Source organism: Wolffia australiana, chromosome 6 (genome assembly GCF_029677425.1).
Source record: "Wolffia australiana isolate 7733 chromosome 6, ASM2967742v1".
Lineage (NCBI taxonomy): Eukaryota > Viridiplantae > Streptophyta > Magnoliopsida > Alismatales > Araceae > Wolffia > Wolffia australiana.
This window is the reverse complement of record NC_135840.1, coordinates 19,967,600-19,986,936: the sequence shown is the minus strand read 5'-3', so window position 1 is coordinate 19,986,936 and position 19,337 is coordinate 19,967,600. Positions and strand designations below refer to the sequence as shown.

The 19,337-nt window shown below is 39.2% G+C and overlaps 1 protein-coding gene across 1 annotated transcript; it reads right to left on the bottom strand.

Moving 5' to 3' along the window:
• Positions 1-17,274: 17,274 nt before the first annotated feature.
• On the bottom strand, positions 17,275-18,928 carry LOC144704673 (small ribosomal subunit protein eS7). The gene is made up of 5 exons (XM_078577174.1): positions 18,768-18,928; positions 18,614-18,687; positions 18,400-18,523; positions 18,116-18,298; positions 17,275-17,533 (listed from the first exon to the last, which is right to left on the bottom strand). The coding sequence occupies exons 1-5, from the start codon at positions 18,840-18,842 to the stop codon at positions 17,414-17,416; spliced, it is 576 nt and encodes a 191-aa protein (XP_078433300.1). The 5' UTR covers positions 18,843-18,928; the 3' UTR covers positions 17,275-17,413.
• Positions 18,929-19,337: the final 409 nt, after the last annotated feature.

Here is a 19,337-nt window from a genome sequence, read left to right as displayed (position 1 = left end):
CCTTCTTATGGTTTGTTTTGCCTTATTAGTCTACTAATGGAATGGGCCATGAATTAGAAGTGGCTTGTTCATTTTATCTACGTGATTGGGTCTGTCTTACTTGGGTGATTTATTTCCCCCTTGGGAATAAGTCCCTTAGGTGATATGGGACCTGCCTATTTCAAATTGTACGGCCTTTTGAAGCCAACCTAGTCCATCCAATAAGTTGTCTGTGTTTTTTGGCAAAAAGCCTAGCCTTCAGAGATACAAGACAGGGAACAGCAGGACAAGAAGAAAGCCTGGATCAAGTTTGACCTGGTATTAGAGCAAATCTTATGAGCTTGTGGCGTGTCTCTTGTTTTCAATAGCAACATTACTCACTGTTTTGTTATCGCTCGTTAGAGCATCTGTGGCCGTGTGGACAGAAAAATACATGTAGCTGCCTAAGAGACTCAGGAAGTGAGAGAAACCTCCTCAAGAAAGAACCAAGTAGATGGAGGAGAAGACCGAAAGAAAATTGTTCATGTGCTGAAGCAGAGGTGACTCATCCTGAATGGTTATTGGGCTTACGTCATTGGATCAGCCATGCAAAACCTTAGCAGAGGAGTGCCCGTTTTCTAAACTTGAGTGGAAGCACCTTGATTTGATAATGGGGCAACTGATCATATGATCCCAGAGTGGAAACAGTTTGCTTCATATCAAACCTATGAGTGAACCATACAAGGCAATCACAGCTGGTGGCGGAGTTATGTGGTTGCTGAAATTGGTAGTCTCATTCTTAATATCAGTGTGCTCAACAAGGCATTAAGAACATGGTCTAAGGACAAGACTTTCTCATTGCAGAAATTAGTTGATGATAGTGAATGGAGGTGCATTCTTAATAATAATGAGAGTTTTCTTTGTGACAAGGTAACTGGGAAGAGGACATCATCTTGTAGAAAGGAAGATCACTTGCTGCTCCTCGAAGGCTTCCACACCAATTGTCTCACCTCCTAGAAGTTTCCTCAAGCTGTATATCGGGGCGATGCTCCATCGGCGCATGGGCCATCTTTCTTAGAGCTTATCAAACTGTGTTCCCTATCTGTTCTTTGAAGGAGTTGCAATTATTATTATGCTTCGGGGAATTAAGAACCTTCCAGTTATGTTGGCCTCCTAAGTAAGTGATGAACTTGTGACTATTTGGCGTCATGTGATCTGCCGCCCCATTTCAAGGATCCAACAAGGCGGAAAGACATCAGAAGTAGACTTACTGAGTAGGGTGCTGTACTCACAAGAGCATGTAAGGGAAGGAGGAGTGGTCGTGCTCCTTAGTTAAGTCAACAATGTTTCTTAATCAGCTTCTTGATCTGAGGAAGGGGCATCCTTAGGGCTAGGTGGGCTCTACCTTGTCCAGGCTTCTATTTGAGTTCCTCCTAAAGTGTAATCCTTGGCCAAGGTTTCCCTTCTTATAAACTCAAATTTATGTTTTGAATTAGATCATTTTTGATGTTGAGTTTAAGCAATATAATTTATAAACCAATTCTATAATAATAATTCTAGAAAGTGGATGAGTATGGGTTGCCTCCACATGAAACATATCTTAGAGATTTTATTATCTCTTGATAGTGATTGGGGTAGGATGAGAAGGGATGCGATGCAAAATGATGAGATGAGAAGGGAGGTGCTAAGTATTTAACTAGGATGTGATGGTAAATAAGAAGAGAAGTAGGTAGGATGATGTGAATAGGATTAATGGAATTGAGGGAGTAAGATAGAAGGAGATGTACGGGGAGGATTGTGGATGTGGAAGATGTGTAATAAGGGAAGGTAAGGGAATTAGTGATTTAGGATTTTTCTTTTTATGGAGAAGAGGACAAGGGATGAGATAGGGATGAGGTATAAGATGTGTGGTGATGATAAATGGTGATAATAGATTGGAATGCACGTGAAGAAATGCTAAGGATCTAATTAGTGGATGAGTTGAAGAATCACCAATGTAAGACAAGAGACTAAGCTTAGATCCCTATGTTCTGACGGGATCAAGGTGATTTCCTCATGCAAATAAATCTCCCCAGTTCTGTAAGAGGAGACCAAGATGCCTTAATGGATCTCTAGGAGGAGAGTAGATTTGTATTTCCTCAATGATTGGCCCTGAATTTAACACGTCATTCTTGTTCAATCGTTCCCATTGTGCCACGTTTCCATGTGCATATAAGATTAAAGACAAAGACAAAAAGAGTGATTATATTGATTATAATAAGCATGTGACATGGCCTCGCATCAGCTTTCACCTTGTCTGCACTTTATCCTTAATAAGTCATTAAATACTCAACACATGGGTGCCACATGTATACATGGATTTGCATATGTCATCATGGGTTGGCACCGCAAATATTGACCACTCAAATGAATAAAAAATAAAAGTAACTATTATTTTATTCTCCTCTCTCATTTTGTTTCAAATCGTATTTGCTGAAAAGGTTCTTTCGTTTTTTCTGATTCATCCACGTCGTACCTAAGAATTAAAAAATAAGTTTAAGTCAATCAATAAATTTTGATGCCATAATGGCACCTTTTTGCAATGATTGGGGCACTAATCCCTTCTGGAAATACTGATTCATCACCATTTGATCAAATTGAATGATGACATAAGGCATGATGAAGATTTTCAACCTAAAAATACATCAATAAATTTACAATAAAAATATAAGGCCAATGAATACAAATAAATATATTATCTCACTTTGAAAATTCATATCCTCGTGAATATAATGTCAAAAAAATACAGGAAAATCATTGTTGACTGAAAAATATTTTCTTTCAGAATATAATATCATGAAAATTCCTAAAAATACTTCAAATTTCAAAAAAATCATAAAATTATTTTTAAAATATATTTAACCATTTCAGCTTGATGACACACATATATAATCAATTTAATGCAAATTAACACCCAAATATCGTCAACAAAATCTCTACGGAAAATGTGTTATTACCTCCATGTAGCAACCCAACAAATTTCTTGCTGGTGAATCCATTATTAAATCTCTTGGAAGGGTACACTATTTTTTTGGAAGGGTACACCCAAATATCATCGAAGTGTCTCACTCCACATAAGGGAAATTTATTTCTTGACATGAGTATACCCTTAACTTAGTTTATCAAGCCTGTCAACTTGTTGTAAAATTGAAAGCATATCCAAGAATGGAAGAAACACCAATGATACAAGAGAAAATGGAAGAATCTATTACATAGAGTGACGTTGGGGAAATTATGTCCCACAGGAAGAGAGAATGAATAAGTGAACAATCTACTGAGTCCCCTAGGACTGATGCGATAGTTGATGAAAACTGCTCCAATTTTATGTAAAACATAGTTTAATGAAGAGTGATTTATAAGAGGAAGAGTGTATGATTACTCCCCCTAGATATCCATTATCATATAGGCCAAATGGTCTAAAACAGTCACCAAGGGCCTGGTTTGGAAAAAAAAATACATCTATGAGAAGTCTTTGATATCATCAAAGTAACGGGGATCATACATTATTTATGAATCATAATTGATCTGACTCCCTGACTATTATTAGTGTTTATGTGTACAAGCATCACAAGATGCGATGAAGAATAAATTCACAAGTCGAGCCAAGAGCTTTCGCAAAAGTTTGCCAAATCATTGGGAGCCTTGACATATTACTTGTGTGTAGAGTTTTCACATTCCAAATCAGATATTTCATTTCAAAGTTAAAGTTCATCCTGGCTCTGCTACTTAAGACATGGAAAGTTGATAGCAGACATTGGAGACCCTAGTTGACATCAATTTCAAACTAGGTAAGGAAGTCAACAGCCCTCCTTAAGTAAAGATTCATTGCAGAAGTTAACAATAGCCTTGAATCATATTTGGCCTCATATCTCATATGTTGTCAGATTATGAATAATCCACATAAATCTCATCTTCATGCAGCACACAAAGTATTGGATTTGCTTAAGGTACATTGGTACAAGGTATCATGTTCACCTTGGATGGAGATGTGTTAGTAAAAGGTTTATTCTAATGTATACTTTGCTAGTTCAATAGGTGACAGAAGATCCACCTCTCACTATTGTGCCTTCATTTGGAACAATCTGATTACATTGAGTAAGAAGCACAAATTAGCAGCTCTTTTATGTGCTGAGGTAGAGTTCATGAACTTAGCATGTGGTGCATGTGAGGCACTTTGGATCAAGGGCATCATCAAAGATTTCAGGTTATTGTCTCAGGGTGATATTCCACCGAAAGGTATACAAACAAAAAAAAAGTGATGGTGTGGGAAAACAGATATAATGGAAGTGAAGGAATGGGGTTGACTAAAGAAGATGATCATGTTTAACATTGGAAGGGTGGAAGAGAAGGGATGAATGTAAATTCTCAAGATATATGGGACAAGGCAAGAGAAATGATAAATATATCAAGATGAGAGCAAAATGAGAGGTGAGATGGAGAATGAGGGGTGAGACGTGGATGCAAGGTCGATGATCTCAATGGTTAAATGTTGAGAGGACGATGGAAGAGGATACAATATTGAAGAAAGTGAAAGAGGAAACCAATGGATCTGACCACTGTTAAAGGTGAGATGATTGATGATGCTGCTATGGTTACTTTCTTACCAGCTATCGCCAGAATGTCACGCTTCGCCGAAGAAACAATACTTCACCATAAACTTCAAGCAAAAGGTGTTCTTAAAAACAAGCCCATGGCCCTTCTAAAGGAAAGAAAAAATAATGAGATGTGGACAGTTAGGACCGAGTGACATAGAGAAAACATGGGAGCAGTGGTGTATGTGCAAAAAGTCAAGAAGATCATGGGAGAAACTTAAGAGAGAGCTTTTGAGAAAATTCAAAATATGGCACTTATTGAGAAGAAAACAAAGAGATAGAATAAATGAGGGAAGAGAGTGGTAGAATGGTGGGCCTAAAATCCTCATTTTCTTTATTATTGATGTCAGAACTAGGGTTTTTTAGAGGTTTTTTTTGGAAGAAAGGAGACCTTCTCAGAGACAACATTGAAACCTTCCCCCCTTGGACTGCTAGGACTTATCCTGTCGCCCTCATGCTTCTATCCTTGCACTACCGTCTTCACGTCGTTTCCCTTGCGCTATTGCCCTCATATCATCGTTCTTGTGTCATTGTCCTTGCACCGATGTCCTCCTACCATCGCCCTCGCACCTCTGCCCTCGCAACACCCCGGCCCTCACAACGTTGCCATCACAACATCACCCTCGCACCTCTGTCCTCACACCATCGTTTCCCGCACAGCTCTGCCCTTGCGCCACCCTTTACGCCTCCGCCCTGGCAGTGATGCGCTCACACAATCGCTACCCTCACAACACTACCCTCATGCAGTCTCGTGTTTTTGCCCTGATAGTGATGCACTCACGCTGTTATTGTTGTCACTGTCGCAATCACACCACCTTTGTCACCACCACCGTCACGTCACCACACCACAGCCACCGTTGATGCAGCATCACCGCAGCCACACCCCTATCATCCAAGCCCCGACCACGTCACTGCCACCGCTGCCATGCCCATGCCCATGCCTCTCCTTCATGATTGTGTTGCAGGCGTGATGTGCACACCACCACCGTTGTGCCCATGTGACTGATGTTGGACATCGTCGATGACGTCGTTCAACGGGTAAATCACTAGGAGATGTAACTACGTGATGACGTGAACCCTAGGTGGATGTACGTGAAGGCCCCAACTGGTAGGGAGTTCACCGAACTCCAAGATCCGAGTGGACGGCTGATGATAGTGACGGTGACCTTCCGACCCTCGTCAGAACGACAATGGCGACTATGGCGTCGAACAGAAAACTTTCGTTGGCACTCGTACATAACAGACAGGTTCGACCAGTACTTAGGAATTCACTTGCGATGTAGTTTTCATGATATAATCTCTCACCTAAACTAACCTGAGCGCGATGGAGTGCAGCCAAAAATATATTATAGAAAGTAATGTAACGAGCGAGCAAGGGATGGCATACCTCGTTGGTGGCGTCGCTCATCGTTGGAACCTTTGTTGGTAAACGGGTCAGTGAGGGGAGGTAGGCGGAGGTGTGCCGTTGACGGGCGCGGCTTGCTCGACCGACGACGACAGCGCGGTGCTGGAGCGGTAGATGGGGAGCAGAGACAAGGAGGAAAGGAGGAACGGTGGCAAGTGATAACACCCTAATTTCTGTCTTTATTTCATGATTTTAGCATGATTCTATGCATTTAAAGAGCTTAAAATTGGGCTGTTATCATATATTTACATGAAAATAGTGTTTTCAAGTAATCTCTGACTTTTCCATAATTTTCTGTTAATTATATGAATTTTTAAGGATTTATTGAAGCTCGAAATAATTATTTTTGAATGAAAATGACATATTTAATATTTTATTTCGACATTTATCAGCATGGGAATGAATCAGGAAATTTTCTAGAATTTTCTAGAATTTTTTACAAATTTTTAGGATCTTTCTAGGATTTATTTCAAGAGGAAATGCATTTACTCTAAGAAAAAATGGCATATTTATAATAGAAAAAAATGTATTTTTACAATTTTCTGAACTTTCCGGGCCCTTGTTGCAACGTTTCGTTGCAAAAAGACCCTGAAAACAGCTCTCGGTCGCCACTACAGGCGTAAAGATCTAATTTAAAAGAGTTCAGGGTTTAATTGCAATTGTATTATTAATTGTTTTAATATTTTAGAGAAAAGCGGAGGAGAGAGAATGCGAGAAGGGGTATATTTCTAAATATTCTTTGGGCAGCATCAGATTGCAAGAGATTATGTTGTAAGGGACGTCGCTAAAAAAAACCGCCCAAGTCCATTCCATGTGCCGATGTGGCGCAACCAGAGCCGTTGGATGAGAATCCAACGGCATCACCTGCACGTCAGCTGCAAGAGGTAAGTTCACCGCCCGCGCTGCGCGTACAACGCGCGTGCGCGGGCGGTGACGTGGCAAAAACAGAGTGGAAGAAATTAGTGAAAACGCACGTTTACGTGCGTAGCGTTATGTATGCAAAACCCGCACTTGTGAATTCTAATTGTTTTCTTTTTTCTCTCGCCAGGGGTACGTGGCGCGACGGGAGAGTGCCCGCCAAAGAGATTTGAAATGCTGCCGCCAATGAGGCGTCGACACGTCATTGCGTGTATTAATAAATAAATCAATTTTTAATCCAATGGATTAAATTGGTTTAAAATTGATTTATTAATAACTTTAGATCCTGAAGTCCGATTGAGATGATTTTTTTATGGATCTGTTCGTCCTGAATAATCCATTTTGTGTTGGATTATTCAGATTCAGCCTACATTGATAGACAAACATTAATTACTATACGGGGGTAAAATGGTGATTTCCACCATGTAACCTAAGTATAAAAGCTGAATTTCGAGAGGGAGAGCTCATTCTGGATGGTTCTCTATCACAGCTGCAAGACAGAGAGGATCCCCAGCCTGGATCAACAGTTTTGGTACTTTTTCCTTTCATTGTATTTAAACTTTTATGCATTTTGAATGAAATAGGTTGAGTTGTTGTTTCTTCATCTCTATTCTGATCTGAACTTCTAAATCGCTTCGCTTGAGCGGCATGTACAAGCCCTGATTAGGATTGAGAGGAGAAATTGAGGGATTCACCTGGGCATTCAATTCCATTCCAAAAGAAAACTCTAAAAAATTTAGTTTTAATTCTTAGGATACTCAATTACCGCATTTTAGTTCTGAATTATCAACTTGCAAAAATCAACCAAACCCAAATTAAAAATTCCTACCAACCTCTCTAATTGAATTCTTTGATCCATCCAATTGAATCAATTAATTCAATCTAGAGCCCACATTTCTTCCATTCTTCTCACCTCTTCTACCCCCCTTTCTCAATTCTCATCTAATTAGGGTGACTTGATCCTCGTTGAAGATCAAATTCAATCTAATTAGGATTAAAACACCAAAAAGATAATCACATTGAACTTCCTACTTGCTTCCCTTGGACGACACTCACACTTATCACTATACATGTTAAGTAGAGTTTTATAAATTTTATTGCATAAGCTAGAATTCACAACGACAAGGGCAAAAAATCTATAATTTTCACCCCTATTTTCGGCTTATCAGCAAGTCGGCATGAGCGATCGTCCTAGGCTCGGCGAGCAAGGCCAAATGGCGAGTGATGTGGCATAGAGTGGCACAAGGCCAAACAGGTGGCTTGCTTCTGGCTGGATGACTTCATGCGTGGCGTGGATGCCGATGCAAGCGGAGCGCGGCTTGGCGTCAGCGGTGGCGCATAGGTCGCGGCACTGGGGCAACACCAGCATCATGTGTGTCAACGTATGGCAACACTCGAACAGCCTGGCAGTCTGGACACAGCTAGCTGAACAGATGCCTCACTCAACCCTGGGCTGCGGCGAAGCTAGGCACGGCCAACGGCGTTCGGCACCTATTCTGCGGGCAGAGGACTCAAACCCTTGCATGGGAGAGGGTCAAGGGCGTCATGCAGCGGGCAACGCGTCTGCACGCGAGTGTGGTTCAGTTACCTAGTGAGTCGCAATCGCGCATGCAGGCAAGACAACTACGGTGAGCCACGACCTTGATGCGACGTGGTTCCACGACCGGAGTGACAACCCTTTCTTCCTTTCCTATTGCAGGTCAGAGGCTTGACTTGACAAGATTGAGAAGCACGCACGAGGTGAACGATGGCGACCGGGGAGATGGGATTGCCCGAAATGATCGCATTGGTCGGCGGTCGGGATCAGACCCATGTGGTTGTGTCGTTTGTCGGCGCGTTGACTTCCCAGGGCTCGGCACAGCCGAGTGTGGGGGTAGCGTGGTGACGGCAACTGAGGTTTCGGCGAGGCCACCCTGGTCACGGGCATGCTACATTCAGCGGCCTCTAAGATTGTTACACGAAACACAGGTCATGGTCGCACCTAGATGCATGTGCATGAACGTGTAGGCGTTGACGGCAGATCAAGGCCTTCCCACCCTTCTGTTCCTCTCCCTCTTCTCCTCCTCTTCCTTCTTCCTCTCTTCTCTTGGGTGAGATCTGAAAACGACGGTAACTGCAAAAACACAACTTCCAGATCTGAAACTGAACATGTCCATCATGGCCTTATATAAGGCCCAATAAGGGACCCCTTTTATAATATTTAAAATGAAAACATGGAGAAATATTAAAAATGATTTGAAATAAAACGACGAATAAAACACGATTATACGGACACGTCACGATGAGTAGGGTGCACTCGTTGTGATGAACAGAAAACAAAAATTAGACAAACAAAAACAGATAATTAAAACGCAAACACATGCATAGACGTGCTCTACACCGGGTATTTAAACCTGGGCATCTCCGCGGATGCTTTGGCGTGCCGGTCAGGCTGGACACAGAGCGGGGGTTATGCTGATGACGGTGAAGACGACTCCAATGATGTTTCGTCGATGTCATTTAGGCGCGTTCTATCAGTCACAACCACGGTTGCCACACCCATGCGCCACTGTCTGTTGGCATTATCGCCCCCACACCCACATTGCCTCTGCATATGCCCATGTCATAGGCTTCCGAGGCGTCGTTTGCAATTATCATGTCCACTTGTGTAATATCAATGCCACTTGCACCGCCAGCCGTCCATGCCACATCCATCTACATCACAATCACCTATGTTGCCACCGACTATGCAGCCTTCTAATAATCTCAATTTTAGGGGTTTAATTCATCGTTGGTAATTGAGATTATTCAATAAAAATATATTTAACCGTACTTAATAATACTAAGTTAGTGATGAGTACGGATCGTCTCCACAGGGAACAATGATTAAGGAATTAATTTCTTATGCTAGTGATGATCAACGGGAGGATATATGAGGAAAAGATTCAAAGATATGAGCTAGTGATATCAATTAAAAATACATAAGTTATGTGTTAATTTAACTTAAAGAAAAGAGTAAGTGAATGTGACGGACATGATGAGGGATGGTGGTATGAACGAGGATAGAGATTGGATATGGAGTGGTACAATGGAGAGGATACAGAGATGAGATAAGAGAGTAAAATGTGAGTGAAGATATGATGATAAACTCTAATTACATTAACAATGGTGTGGGGAAAGAGACAACATAAGGTGAAGACACTTACCTTATATCCTTGCATTTCGCCAGGATCATGGCGATTTACGAGTGCCGGTAAGCTCCCCCTCTTCTCCAATGCCTCTCCCCACACACCCAGGACACCAAGAACACACTTGATGGATCTCAAAACTCACTATCTTTCAATCAGCCTACACAAGTCGGAAGAAATTTTAAGATAAATTTCACAATGATCCAGGCATATAGATCAGATGGTATAGATGGAAAGAGGAGGGGAAGATAAAGCAATGCTGAAAATTTCAGCTCAATCGGAGTTGTAGATCAAAAGTTATGGCCATTTAAAGTTGAGCCAATCCTAGCACTTGATTTCATTCGCTCTCCTCGTCAGCTCCTAGTTTTCTGTGTCTATTAAGAAGTCAAAGCACCTGAGATTCCACGCTTTTTCGTATTCTGTACTGGGTTTTTCGTATTTCGCGCCACGTGTACCTGAAAAATGACAAAGAAAAAAACAAAAGAAAAAGCATAAAAAATGTTTTCTCGAGGCTGACGTAGCGGCGCATCAGCGCACCGCGTCACCCTCTTTCTTCTTTTTTCTTTGCTTTAAATGAGTGGACGTGAGCGTGCCACGTCACCCTGTGCCAAAAAAACCAAGAATACTTTAAAATTTCATATTAAATAAAATAAAATCCCTAAAATAACGTATAAATATTTATTTCGACTTAGAAAAATCATATCTTTCCAAATTTAATGTCAAACAATTCCAGAATCATATTATGTCTCATAAAATATATTATTTTAGAATCTATTGTTTCAAAAATCCCGAAAAAGCATAAAATTCAGAAAATCATTCTTAAAATGGATTTAATCATTTTAAGCTTGATAACATGCAAATATGAGTGATTTAATGCAAATATACATGTATATGATCATATTAAAGCACTAAACATGCATGTTATCACCTTCTACCCAAGCCGCGTCCGCCACCTTAAGTCATTAACAAAGCCACTACCATTGTTGGATCTACCTTCAACCCTCTTAAAGAGTGCATCGCCCTACCCCATCACAAACGCTTCTCTGAATTTTTGCGTCATGTTATTGGTGGGAACAAATCTTGTGGTCATTTTAGCACATGATTCATAAATCTAAAAAATTTGTAAAATTCTGAACTCAAATATGTATACATGACAATGATGATGAGTAGGGTTCGAATCCATAGAGAGCACGGGCTGACTTTTGTAGACTGGTTGACTTGCTCTAATTAGATGAAAATGGGATGTAAAAAGATGATAATATTTATAATATTAACTTGAAGAAATATTTTAATCCAATTAAGTCAAAAGACACCAAAATCAATTCAAAATCTGATTAAAAGTCAATGGTAACCTCAACTCAAGAAAGTGTGTTCACCAAGTCAACTTATTAATTTTTAACGGAGAAATTTGTTCATTTTTATATTTTCAAAAAACAGATAGTGCAAGGATTGAAATGAATAGTTTTTTTAAGTTTATAATTTTAGAATACGGAGAAAATCAATGGACAGTTTAGAGTATGGATCTCACAATTCTACACCCTAAAATCATGACTCGCATGCGGATGCGCTGGTCAAACGATGATTTGGACACTCAAATTGCAAAATAATTTCTACTGTTATATCTCAATGGAAAGAAGATTCAAAGTCATATCTATTGCCACCAGAATTGCATGATCCGGTTTGCTAAGGGAGAAAAATGTGTCCAAAGTTATTGCAAAACATGTGTGGCATACTTGAGGGAGAACAGTGAGGATTCAATCAAACTCTCTATTATTTATAATCCAATTGAAATTTTAGTTTATTAAAAATCAAGAGCAAGAAGTATTACATCTTCTAGCCCAAAACCCCCAAAAATTAGGCCTTAAATCAACTTCAAAGCTTATTAATTACCTCACTTTCGCTTTTGGTGTATTACAGCATGTTGGCAATGATTCTCCCACTTTTGTTGACAGAGTGACAAGATTTTGCACCAGGAGGACCATCACCAATTAAAAAATGTAAACCACCCTATTCTTGAAAAATTGATATGACTACACACTCGGTAGACTGAGGATTTCTAAGGTATCTTTCTTGTGAAGAGAGAAAAGGCTCCAATAAACTCACATCAACATGAGAGATCTCTACCATCCATTGTTTTGAATAAGCTTGGATGGTTGGGATAATGCCACATGGCAGGATGGGAGAGGCCACAGTCTGCATATCGCGGGGTCCATAAAGGGCTCAAAGTCTTGATTTTTACATCTTCATCCAATGACTCACACACATCCATGTGTACCTGCATATAACATCAAAATAGTAATCCCATACAAAAATATTTACATTTAGGAAGGGTATAAAAGGTCATTCTTTCATGTTAATATGAAATAAACATATTGGGGTCTTATGTGCCACATTATGCCACGTAGGCGACTCATTGGGCCCATGTGGACATGGTGGTTGACTGGAATGCCTTCACATTGATGACGCCGCGTCCACTCCTAGCACAGGGCCAGGCCTTTAATTCTTTTTAATTTTTCATGCCTTAAAAATTATTAAAATTCAAAAATAAATAATACAAATAAAATTTTTCATATATTTTAATTTTTAAGCTATTTTTTATTAAAATTTCTCTTACTAATTTTCCTATTCTTTAAACTCATCCCACATGAAATAAATAACAAGACATAAACAGGAATCATTGGTTTGACTTGAAAAGTAAAACTAGGACAACTTTGATGCTTCTAATCTTCACTTTTTTCTTTTGCTTCCTTGTTCCTCCACTTAAGTTCTGAAAGAACTAAACTTAATAAATGTGGTTAATCTCAAGTGGTTTAACCTTGAGAAAGGTCAATATGAATAAATTATATAATTAACTTTCAGTTAATGTAAAAATTAGGACTTAGTGGAATGGCAATGGAAATGGTGTAAATATCATAAAATAATTATAAAATGCATCCTAATCATGAGAATTAAGAATTAAATATAGTGAAAGATGATATAAATGAATGTACAATATGCATGTTATCACTTATCATGCTATGCCACTCCTCCCCTCCTCGTGACTCGTGTTAGTGCATCTAGTGTTTTTCCTCCACCGGTTCTAATAGAACTGGTTAGCGAGATAGGTTTGTGTTTTCTTGTGGTTGAATGATGCAAACTGTGTATTTTATTCCAATGTCATTACAATTTAATTTGAGCAAATCAAATAAATTTGATGAAGTAGAAGACTCACTACAATATGCATTTTAAGATGTAAATTTAATAATTGAGTTATAGTCAAGGAGGAGTAATAGTAGGAATAAAGAAAGTGAATATAATGGAAGATAAGTAATTATTAATTAGAGAGTAGTATCTAATGGTTTAGTGGATTTAAGATAAAATTCAATAGTAATGAATATATTTTGATAATAAAGAGAAAATATAGTGTAGTACTTATATCATTTTTTAGATACTAGAAATAATAAAGAAGTAGGATATTGGATGTTATAGTTGAGGATGATATTATTATAGGTTGTGAAAAAGTAGAGAATATTAATAAGACAGATAGAATAATGAAATACTACTAATAGGAGATAGAGATAATGATAATGGAGATTAAGATTTTAGTTAGATAGGGAATAAGGGTTTTAGGGTAATAAGATGTAAGAAGTTAGTTAATAGAAATATTAAGTTTAACTGAAATTAAGATAAAGAGTGAAAGAGAGAAAGGGAATAGAATTATGATTGATAAAGGGAAGGACAGATTAAGGGATTATTCAATTAGATATCAATATAGATGAGAATATAGGTATATAGTGATATATAGATATACTAAGATCTTAATATGAAGAGAGGGGGATAATAGATTGTGTTAGTTTCTAGAGGAATTTAGTTAATTTGGTAGAGAGATGGAGACTGATAAGAGATAATAAGAGGATAAAAGAACTTAAAAGGTTAATATTTTATTGTTTTACGTTTAGGATAGATTAGCATGATAGAAATAAGTTTTATATTAGTATCTATATTTAATAAGTATTTTTTAGTACATTCTAAAATGTAAAATTGAGAGACAATAGGGTGTTTCTGTCGACACTCTACAGGAGTTTTACTGAATGCCTCAAAGACACCGAAGACAAGAATGGATTTAATATATATATTTATATATATCTTTTAGAAGGAAAAATCAGGGAGGAACTTAGATAATTGATGAATATTCTCGAATACACACTAGGTGTTCGATGAAATGCTGCAACGAAACCGATTCATCAAAATCTAGTGAAATCAAACTTCTCTTCTATTCAAATCAAAATTAATAAACTCGATGGTGTTCATCAACTAGTTTACTACCATATCAGGTAGACATCCTACCAGATTTGCCATGATTCGATTAGTGAGGGGCGGTGGCGCCAGTCGCTGCACCTAATCTCGATGCATACTCTTCCTAGCTCTTCTCTGTGCTGGCATGAATCCTCGTCTCCGTGGACTCTCTGTCTGGTGTCTTCCTGAGCGGTTGAAGTTGTCAAAGAAGTGTCACTCTCCCCTTATTCCTTGCTCCACCGCTAGAAGGCTCCTCTGCCATTGTTTTTTTTCTGGATCGGAAGATCAGTTTTCGGCCTTCAGAATATCTCTTTAAGGAGATCGAAAGGGATTCTCTCAACCCTCCAAGGGGTTAGATTCGATCCAACGGCTCCCCGCGGGCCATTGGTTCAATCTGTGGTTCCCTCGTCAACAGCCTCCGCCGGTTGGCTGACGAGGATGTCTGATCCCCCTTTGAATGGGTTCTATGGCTGCAATTAAATCACAGACGTAGACCCATTCTTACGTTCAGCCACTCTGTCAGTTTCTCAGTCAGCCGCCTTGTCAGTCGCCCATGCTGTGATTCGCTCAGCCCTTGGCCTTGCTATCCACTTCATTCGCCACAGCTAATCAGAAAGCCTAAAAAATAAAATAAAGAATGATTAAATAGTTATTACATACAGATCTCACCGTTTAATATTCTATAAAGAGATTGGACACCTGAGATCATGTATGTTTACTTAAATGGCCTGAAATGACACGGGCTTCGGCAGGGTCAGCTCAAAGTCCGTCATAATTTCTTCCTTTATTCCTTAAGATCGCGGCCCGTTGGGCTACGATCACTTTGTTTCCTCTTGGCCCGGCCCGATGCGGAGCTGAAACTTAACAGGCATCATTGACCCCATATCGGAGAAATAAAAAATAAAAACATGACTCACCAATTTCGAGGAGCATATAGTCTAGCAGCTAGGTGAAGAGGATATCGTCTTCACAACGCCATTTGGTAACTCTTGGGTCATTATCTTGAGGTGGAGAAATTGTAAATGAGATATTTGACCTCTAGGACAGAGAGTGTGTTGGATTTATTTTTTCTATTGGTAAAGATTACAACCAGTGAACAAGTTCAGTGGAGTCATTTGGAGCAAGTGACTATACAACTTTTCTCCCATCGTCATTCGTGTAACTCCCATATTGGACCAGAATTCATTTCCTCTCTTGGCATCAACGATAGATAACTTAATCAAGTTATAATTTCCAGATAGAAGACCAGATAGTTAGAACGATTTCAGCTTTGATGTTAGAAGATGCTTGCAGATTTCGGTGCCAGGTAATCGAGTAGTTAGTGAGGTTTGTCAACACATGCAGGTCAAAGGGTTGTTTGTGAGAGTGGCACTAACAGGAGACGTCCAGCCCAGAAGGATACTGGTAAACAACGATTATATAATGGTTTAATGTTGCATCACATGTGTGTCCTACGTGCTACATCATCACCCTACAGTCACTGCAATAGTTCACCAATTCCCTTTTTATCTCTCTACTTTATAACAGGAAAAAAATATTCTAGCTAAGATATGAACCCAGTTTGTTTTGATTTACCATTGGCAAAAAGTGGAAGCATGAGTTGTGGGTCTGGAGTTCTGAGTTTCGCTAAGAAGATTTTTATGCCCACTTGGATTCAATATTTTGCAGAATGAGACAACCAAGAACAAGCAAGACATTTGAAATAATCTAATTAAATATTACCAAGAACACCTGAATACATAAATCAATGATCGGACCTGATCAGCATCTTAGTTTTAAATTAAGGACTGTTGGAACCACTCCATGGCTGCCTAATTAGAAACTTGCTGGCTATGATGAGTGGCATAGCTTTTAAATTTTGAACTTGTAAAGAAAAGAAGTGGGTTGAGAACAGGAGGAGAAGAGACTAACAAAAAATATTCCCAATTTCTTTACTACAAGCAAAAAAACTGATCAAAGAAGAATACATCAAGGCAGTTTGGGAAGAATGAATTTCAATAAAAGACATACTGCTATGATCAGGCAATTAAAGCTACACTAGCGCTAGAAGAAAGAACTTAACAATCACAGAAAATGCTCAGCTTCCATAAAGAGGCCGGACAAAAGTTTCATTAAGGAGAGCATAATGATACTCACTTAGTCATACCGTAATTGTACCAGAAAAATTGCCAATGGGACTCGTTTTGTCACTTACCATTATCTGAGTCAATACTACAATATTTACGCAGATTTAATAATAATGAGATAATGAGTTTTGCAATGAGTAGAATATCTTTTTTTATTTAGAAACTATCTGAATAACCATGTACTTAAGCGAATGTAACAGTTGAGAACATCAAATATAGGTGGGTCATAGGCCGAGTTATTGAGTTGATTTTGGTACCGAGTAGTGGCTTGATTGTACTCCTTTTATCTCTCTGTAGTCACATGGTTATATTTCTGTGTTAATATTCTTGGGTCTTCTAATGGGAGTGACCCGACTTGATTCACTAAGCATCTTCTGGATCAAATTATTGGTTGATATCTAAGCCGGTTTCCTGTTCAGATTCACTAATGGTTCTGTAAGTGTAGAGTGTCGAAACTCTTCAATGTATGGGCCATGGTTGACGTTACCAGTCTAGATTTAATTTTTTGTCTCAAGACAAGGCTGGCAGCCAATTGAATCCCCTAAAGCAACTATCTGGCGTTCGAAGGCCAAAATACACCTTAAGATCACAGAGTCATTATTTGATGTTTAAGCCGACATTCTTCGAAGATATGGGATTATTCTTATACAACTGGAAAGAGGAAATATCAAACTTTCAATTCTGAAATGCAGTCTAAGTTTTTCAAGGGAATCCTATGAAATTTTATGGTAATTACAACTATTAAACTCGATTGAACGGCTTGGATGGTACTGAAATCTGTAATAGGAACAATGGAAAGTGAATGAAGTAAATTAACGAAAGTCAACACCTCTACAGAGAAAAATCTAAGCAGAGATAAAGTGGGCAAAATCGTCAGAAGCCCAGGTCCAAAGAACAGATCATAAAGAGATGAAGAAGGGGGAAGTGACTCATTTAGGCCTCGGTGATGGGGTACTCGAAGACTACATCCTTGCCGGAGAGCCTGCGGTAGACAGCTCCGAACGTGTCCACCTTGTACTCGGTGTTGTTCTTCTCCTTGGGATCGAGAAAGATCTGACGACCCATTAAAAAAAACTATCAATTTCACAAAAAGTAACGATCTTTAATGAAATTTTTTGCACCCTCACAAGTATTTAATCTCAGCCGAATCAAGTGTGAAGACAGAACCGTGTCAAACAGCCAAACGAGGAATTTGGAGAAAACCAAGGATCCGGTCATATCCATAAAATTGAATCAAATTTACTACGGACTTAGCAGAAACATCGGATGACCATTTTTAAAAAACTTCCAATAATTCATCCTCATCCCAAATAATTGTGACCTTTAATGAAAAGAACTCCATACCCACAACTATTTAATCACATTACCATAATATGACACTCAGACCCTGTCGGTTTGAAGAGTAAAATAAAAACGTGTAAAGATGAAGGGCGAGTTCGTATCGTATATCGATTATAATAAGGTAAAATCTTGAGAAAACCGGCAGAAAATCATAGTTGAATAAAAGTTCACAATAAAAGGATGTTATTTCTCACCTTGATGATAATGAAGCCATAAAATGTGGAAAAATATTGAGAAAACCGGCAGAAATTCACAGCTAAATGAAAAATCAAGTAAAGGGCTGATGTTTCTCACCTTGATGATCTTGGAGCCATCAAGATGGTATCTGACTCGCTTCCCCACGATCTCGGCCGGGTAAACGATATCCTCAAGAATGGCGTCGTGAACAGCAGTCAAAGTGCGGTTACGCGGGCGCTGGACTGCTGATCCTTTCTTAGGCGGCCTCAAAATTCTCCTTGAAGCGACGAGAATTACATCCTATGTAATGATCATCATAGCCGAAGAAATGCAAGAATTCGATTCAATCTGGTGTAGAAAAAGGAAATCAGAATTTAAAAAGTTCCCGTCTACGATCATACCTTGCCACTGAACTTCTTCTCGAGTTCTCTCACGAGTCTGACGTGAATCTTGCGGAAGGCCTTCCGTAGTCTGAAAGGAACGTGAACGACAACGGCCTTCTTGCCCCCGGCGACATCAACTTGTCTGAGACGAAAAAGGCACACGTTAGGTACGAAAAAAAACGAGAAAAATGGGTTAGAAATGAAGAAAAAATACGAAATTTTTTTCGCTTACAGCGCAGAGTTGATGAACAGATCCTTCAACTCACTCTTCAACTCGCTGTTGGAGTTCTCTAGGTCGAAAAGCGCCTGTTCGAATGGAAAAGAAGAAAGAAATGAGCGTTTTGAAATCAAACAAGAAGAGATTGAAGAAAAGGCGAGAACTTTACCTGGGCGACTCCATCTTCGAACTCGGAGGGCTCCAAGCCCTTGTCCTTCTGGATCTTCTTCCTGGCGGTGTACATGGCGATTTCTAGAAGATTGAACGATCGCGAGGCCGGCAGCGGACGAGAGGTCGGCGGCTCCGAGATGGCGGTGGGAGAATGCAATTCTCTGATGCCCTTATACTAACATACGAGAAACCCTACTATAGGAAATGTCGATAATACCCTATGAGCTATATAATGTTCATCAGCCCATTTGTATTTTGTAATATGAGCAACAAAACATATGAAAAATAAAAAAAATGGAAAACCCTAGCATTTTCTTTAAGGCTTGAACCTTTGAAAGCTAGTCTCCCAGTAGTGTTTTGCCCTTCCAATATTTGTCCTGATATCAGTTGTTGGGCACTCTGATTTATGATGGCTAAGAAAAACATGGCGTAAGATGATGATACTGGTATCGTGATGGATGTTGTAACGCATTACTGTCATGTAGGTGATGGTGGATATCAGCGCCAAAAATCAGACATGATATCTTGGATATCAGTTTCGGTATCTGGATATCATTAAGTAGTATAC

What these genes read in the sequence shown, in the direction of transcription:
- LOC144704673 (XM_078577174.1), bottom strand. Translation starts at nt 18,842, where the DNA reads ATGTACACCGCCAGGAAGAAGATCCAGAAGGACAAGGGCTTGGAGCCC. An exon ending in CTGTTCATCAACTCTGCGCT is followed by an intron (nt 18,524 to 18,613) that starts GTAAGCGAAAAA and finishes TTTTCGTCTCAG; the next exon opens with ACAAGTTGATGTCGCCGGGG. An exon ending in AGAAGAAGTTCAGTGGCAAG is followed by an intron (nt 18,299 to 18,399) that starts GTATGATCGTAG and finishes ATCATTACATAG; the next exon opens with GATGTAATTCTCGTCGCTTC.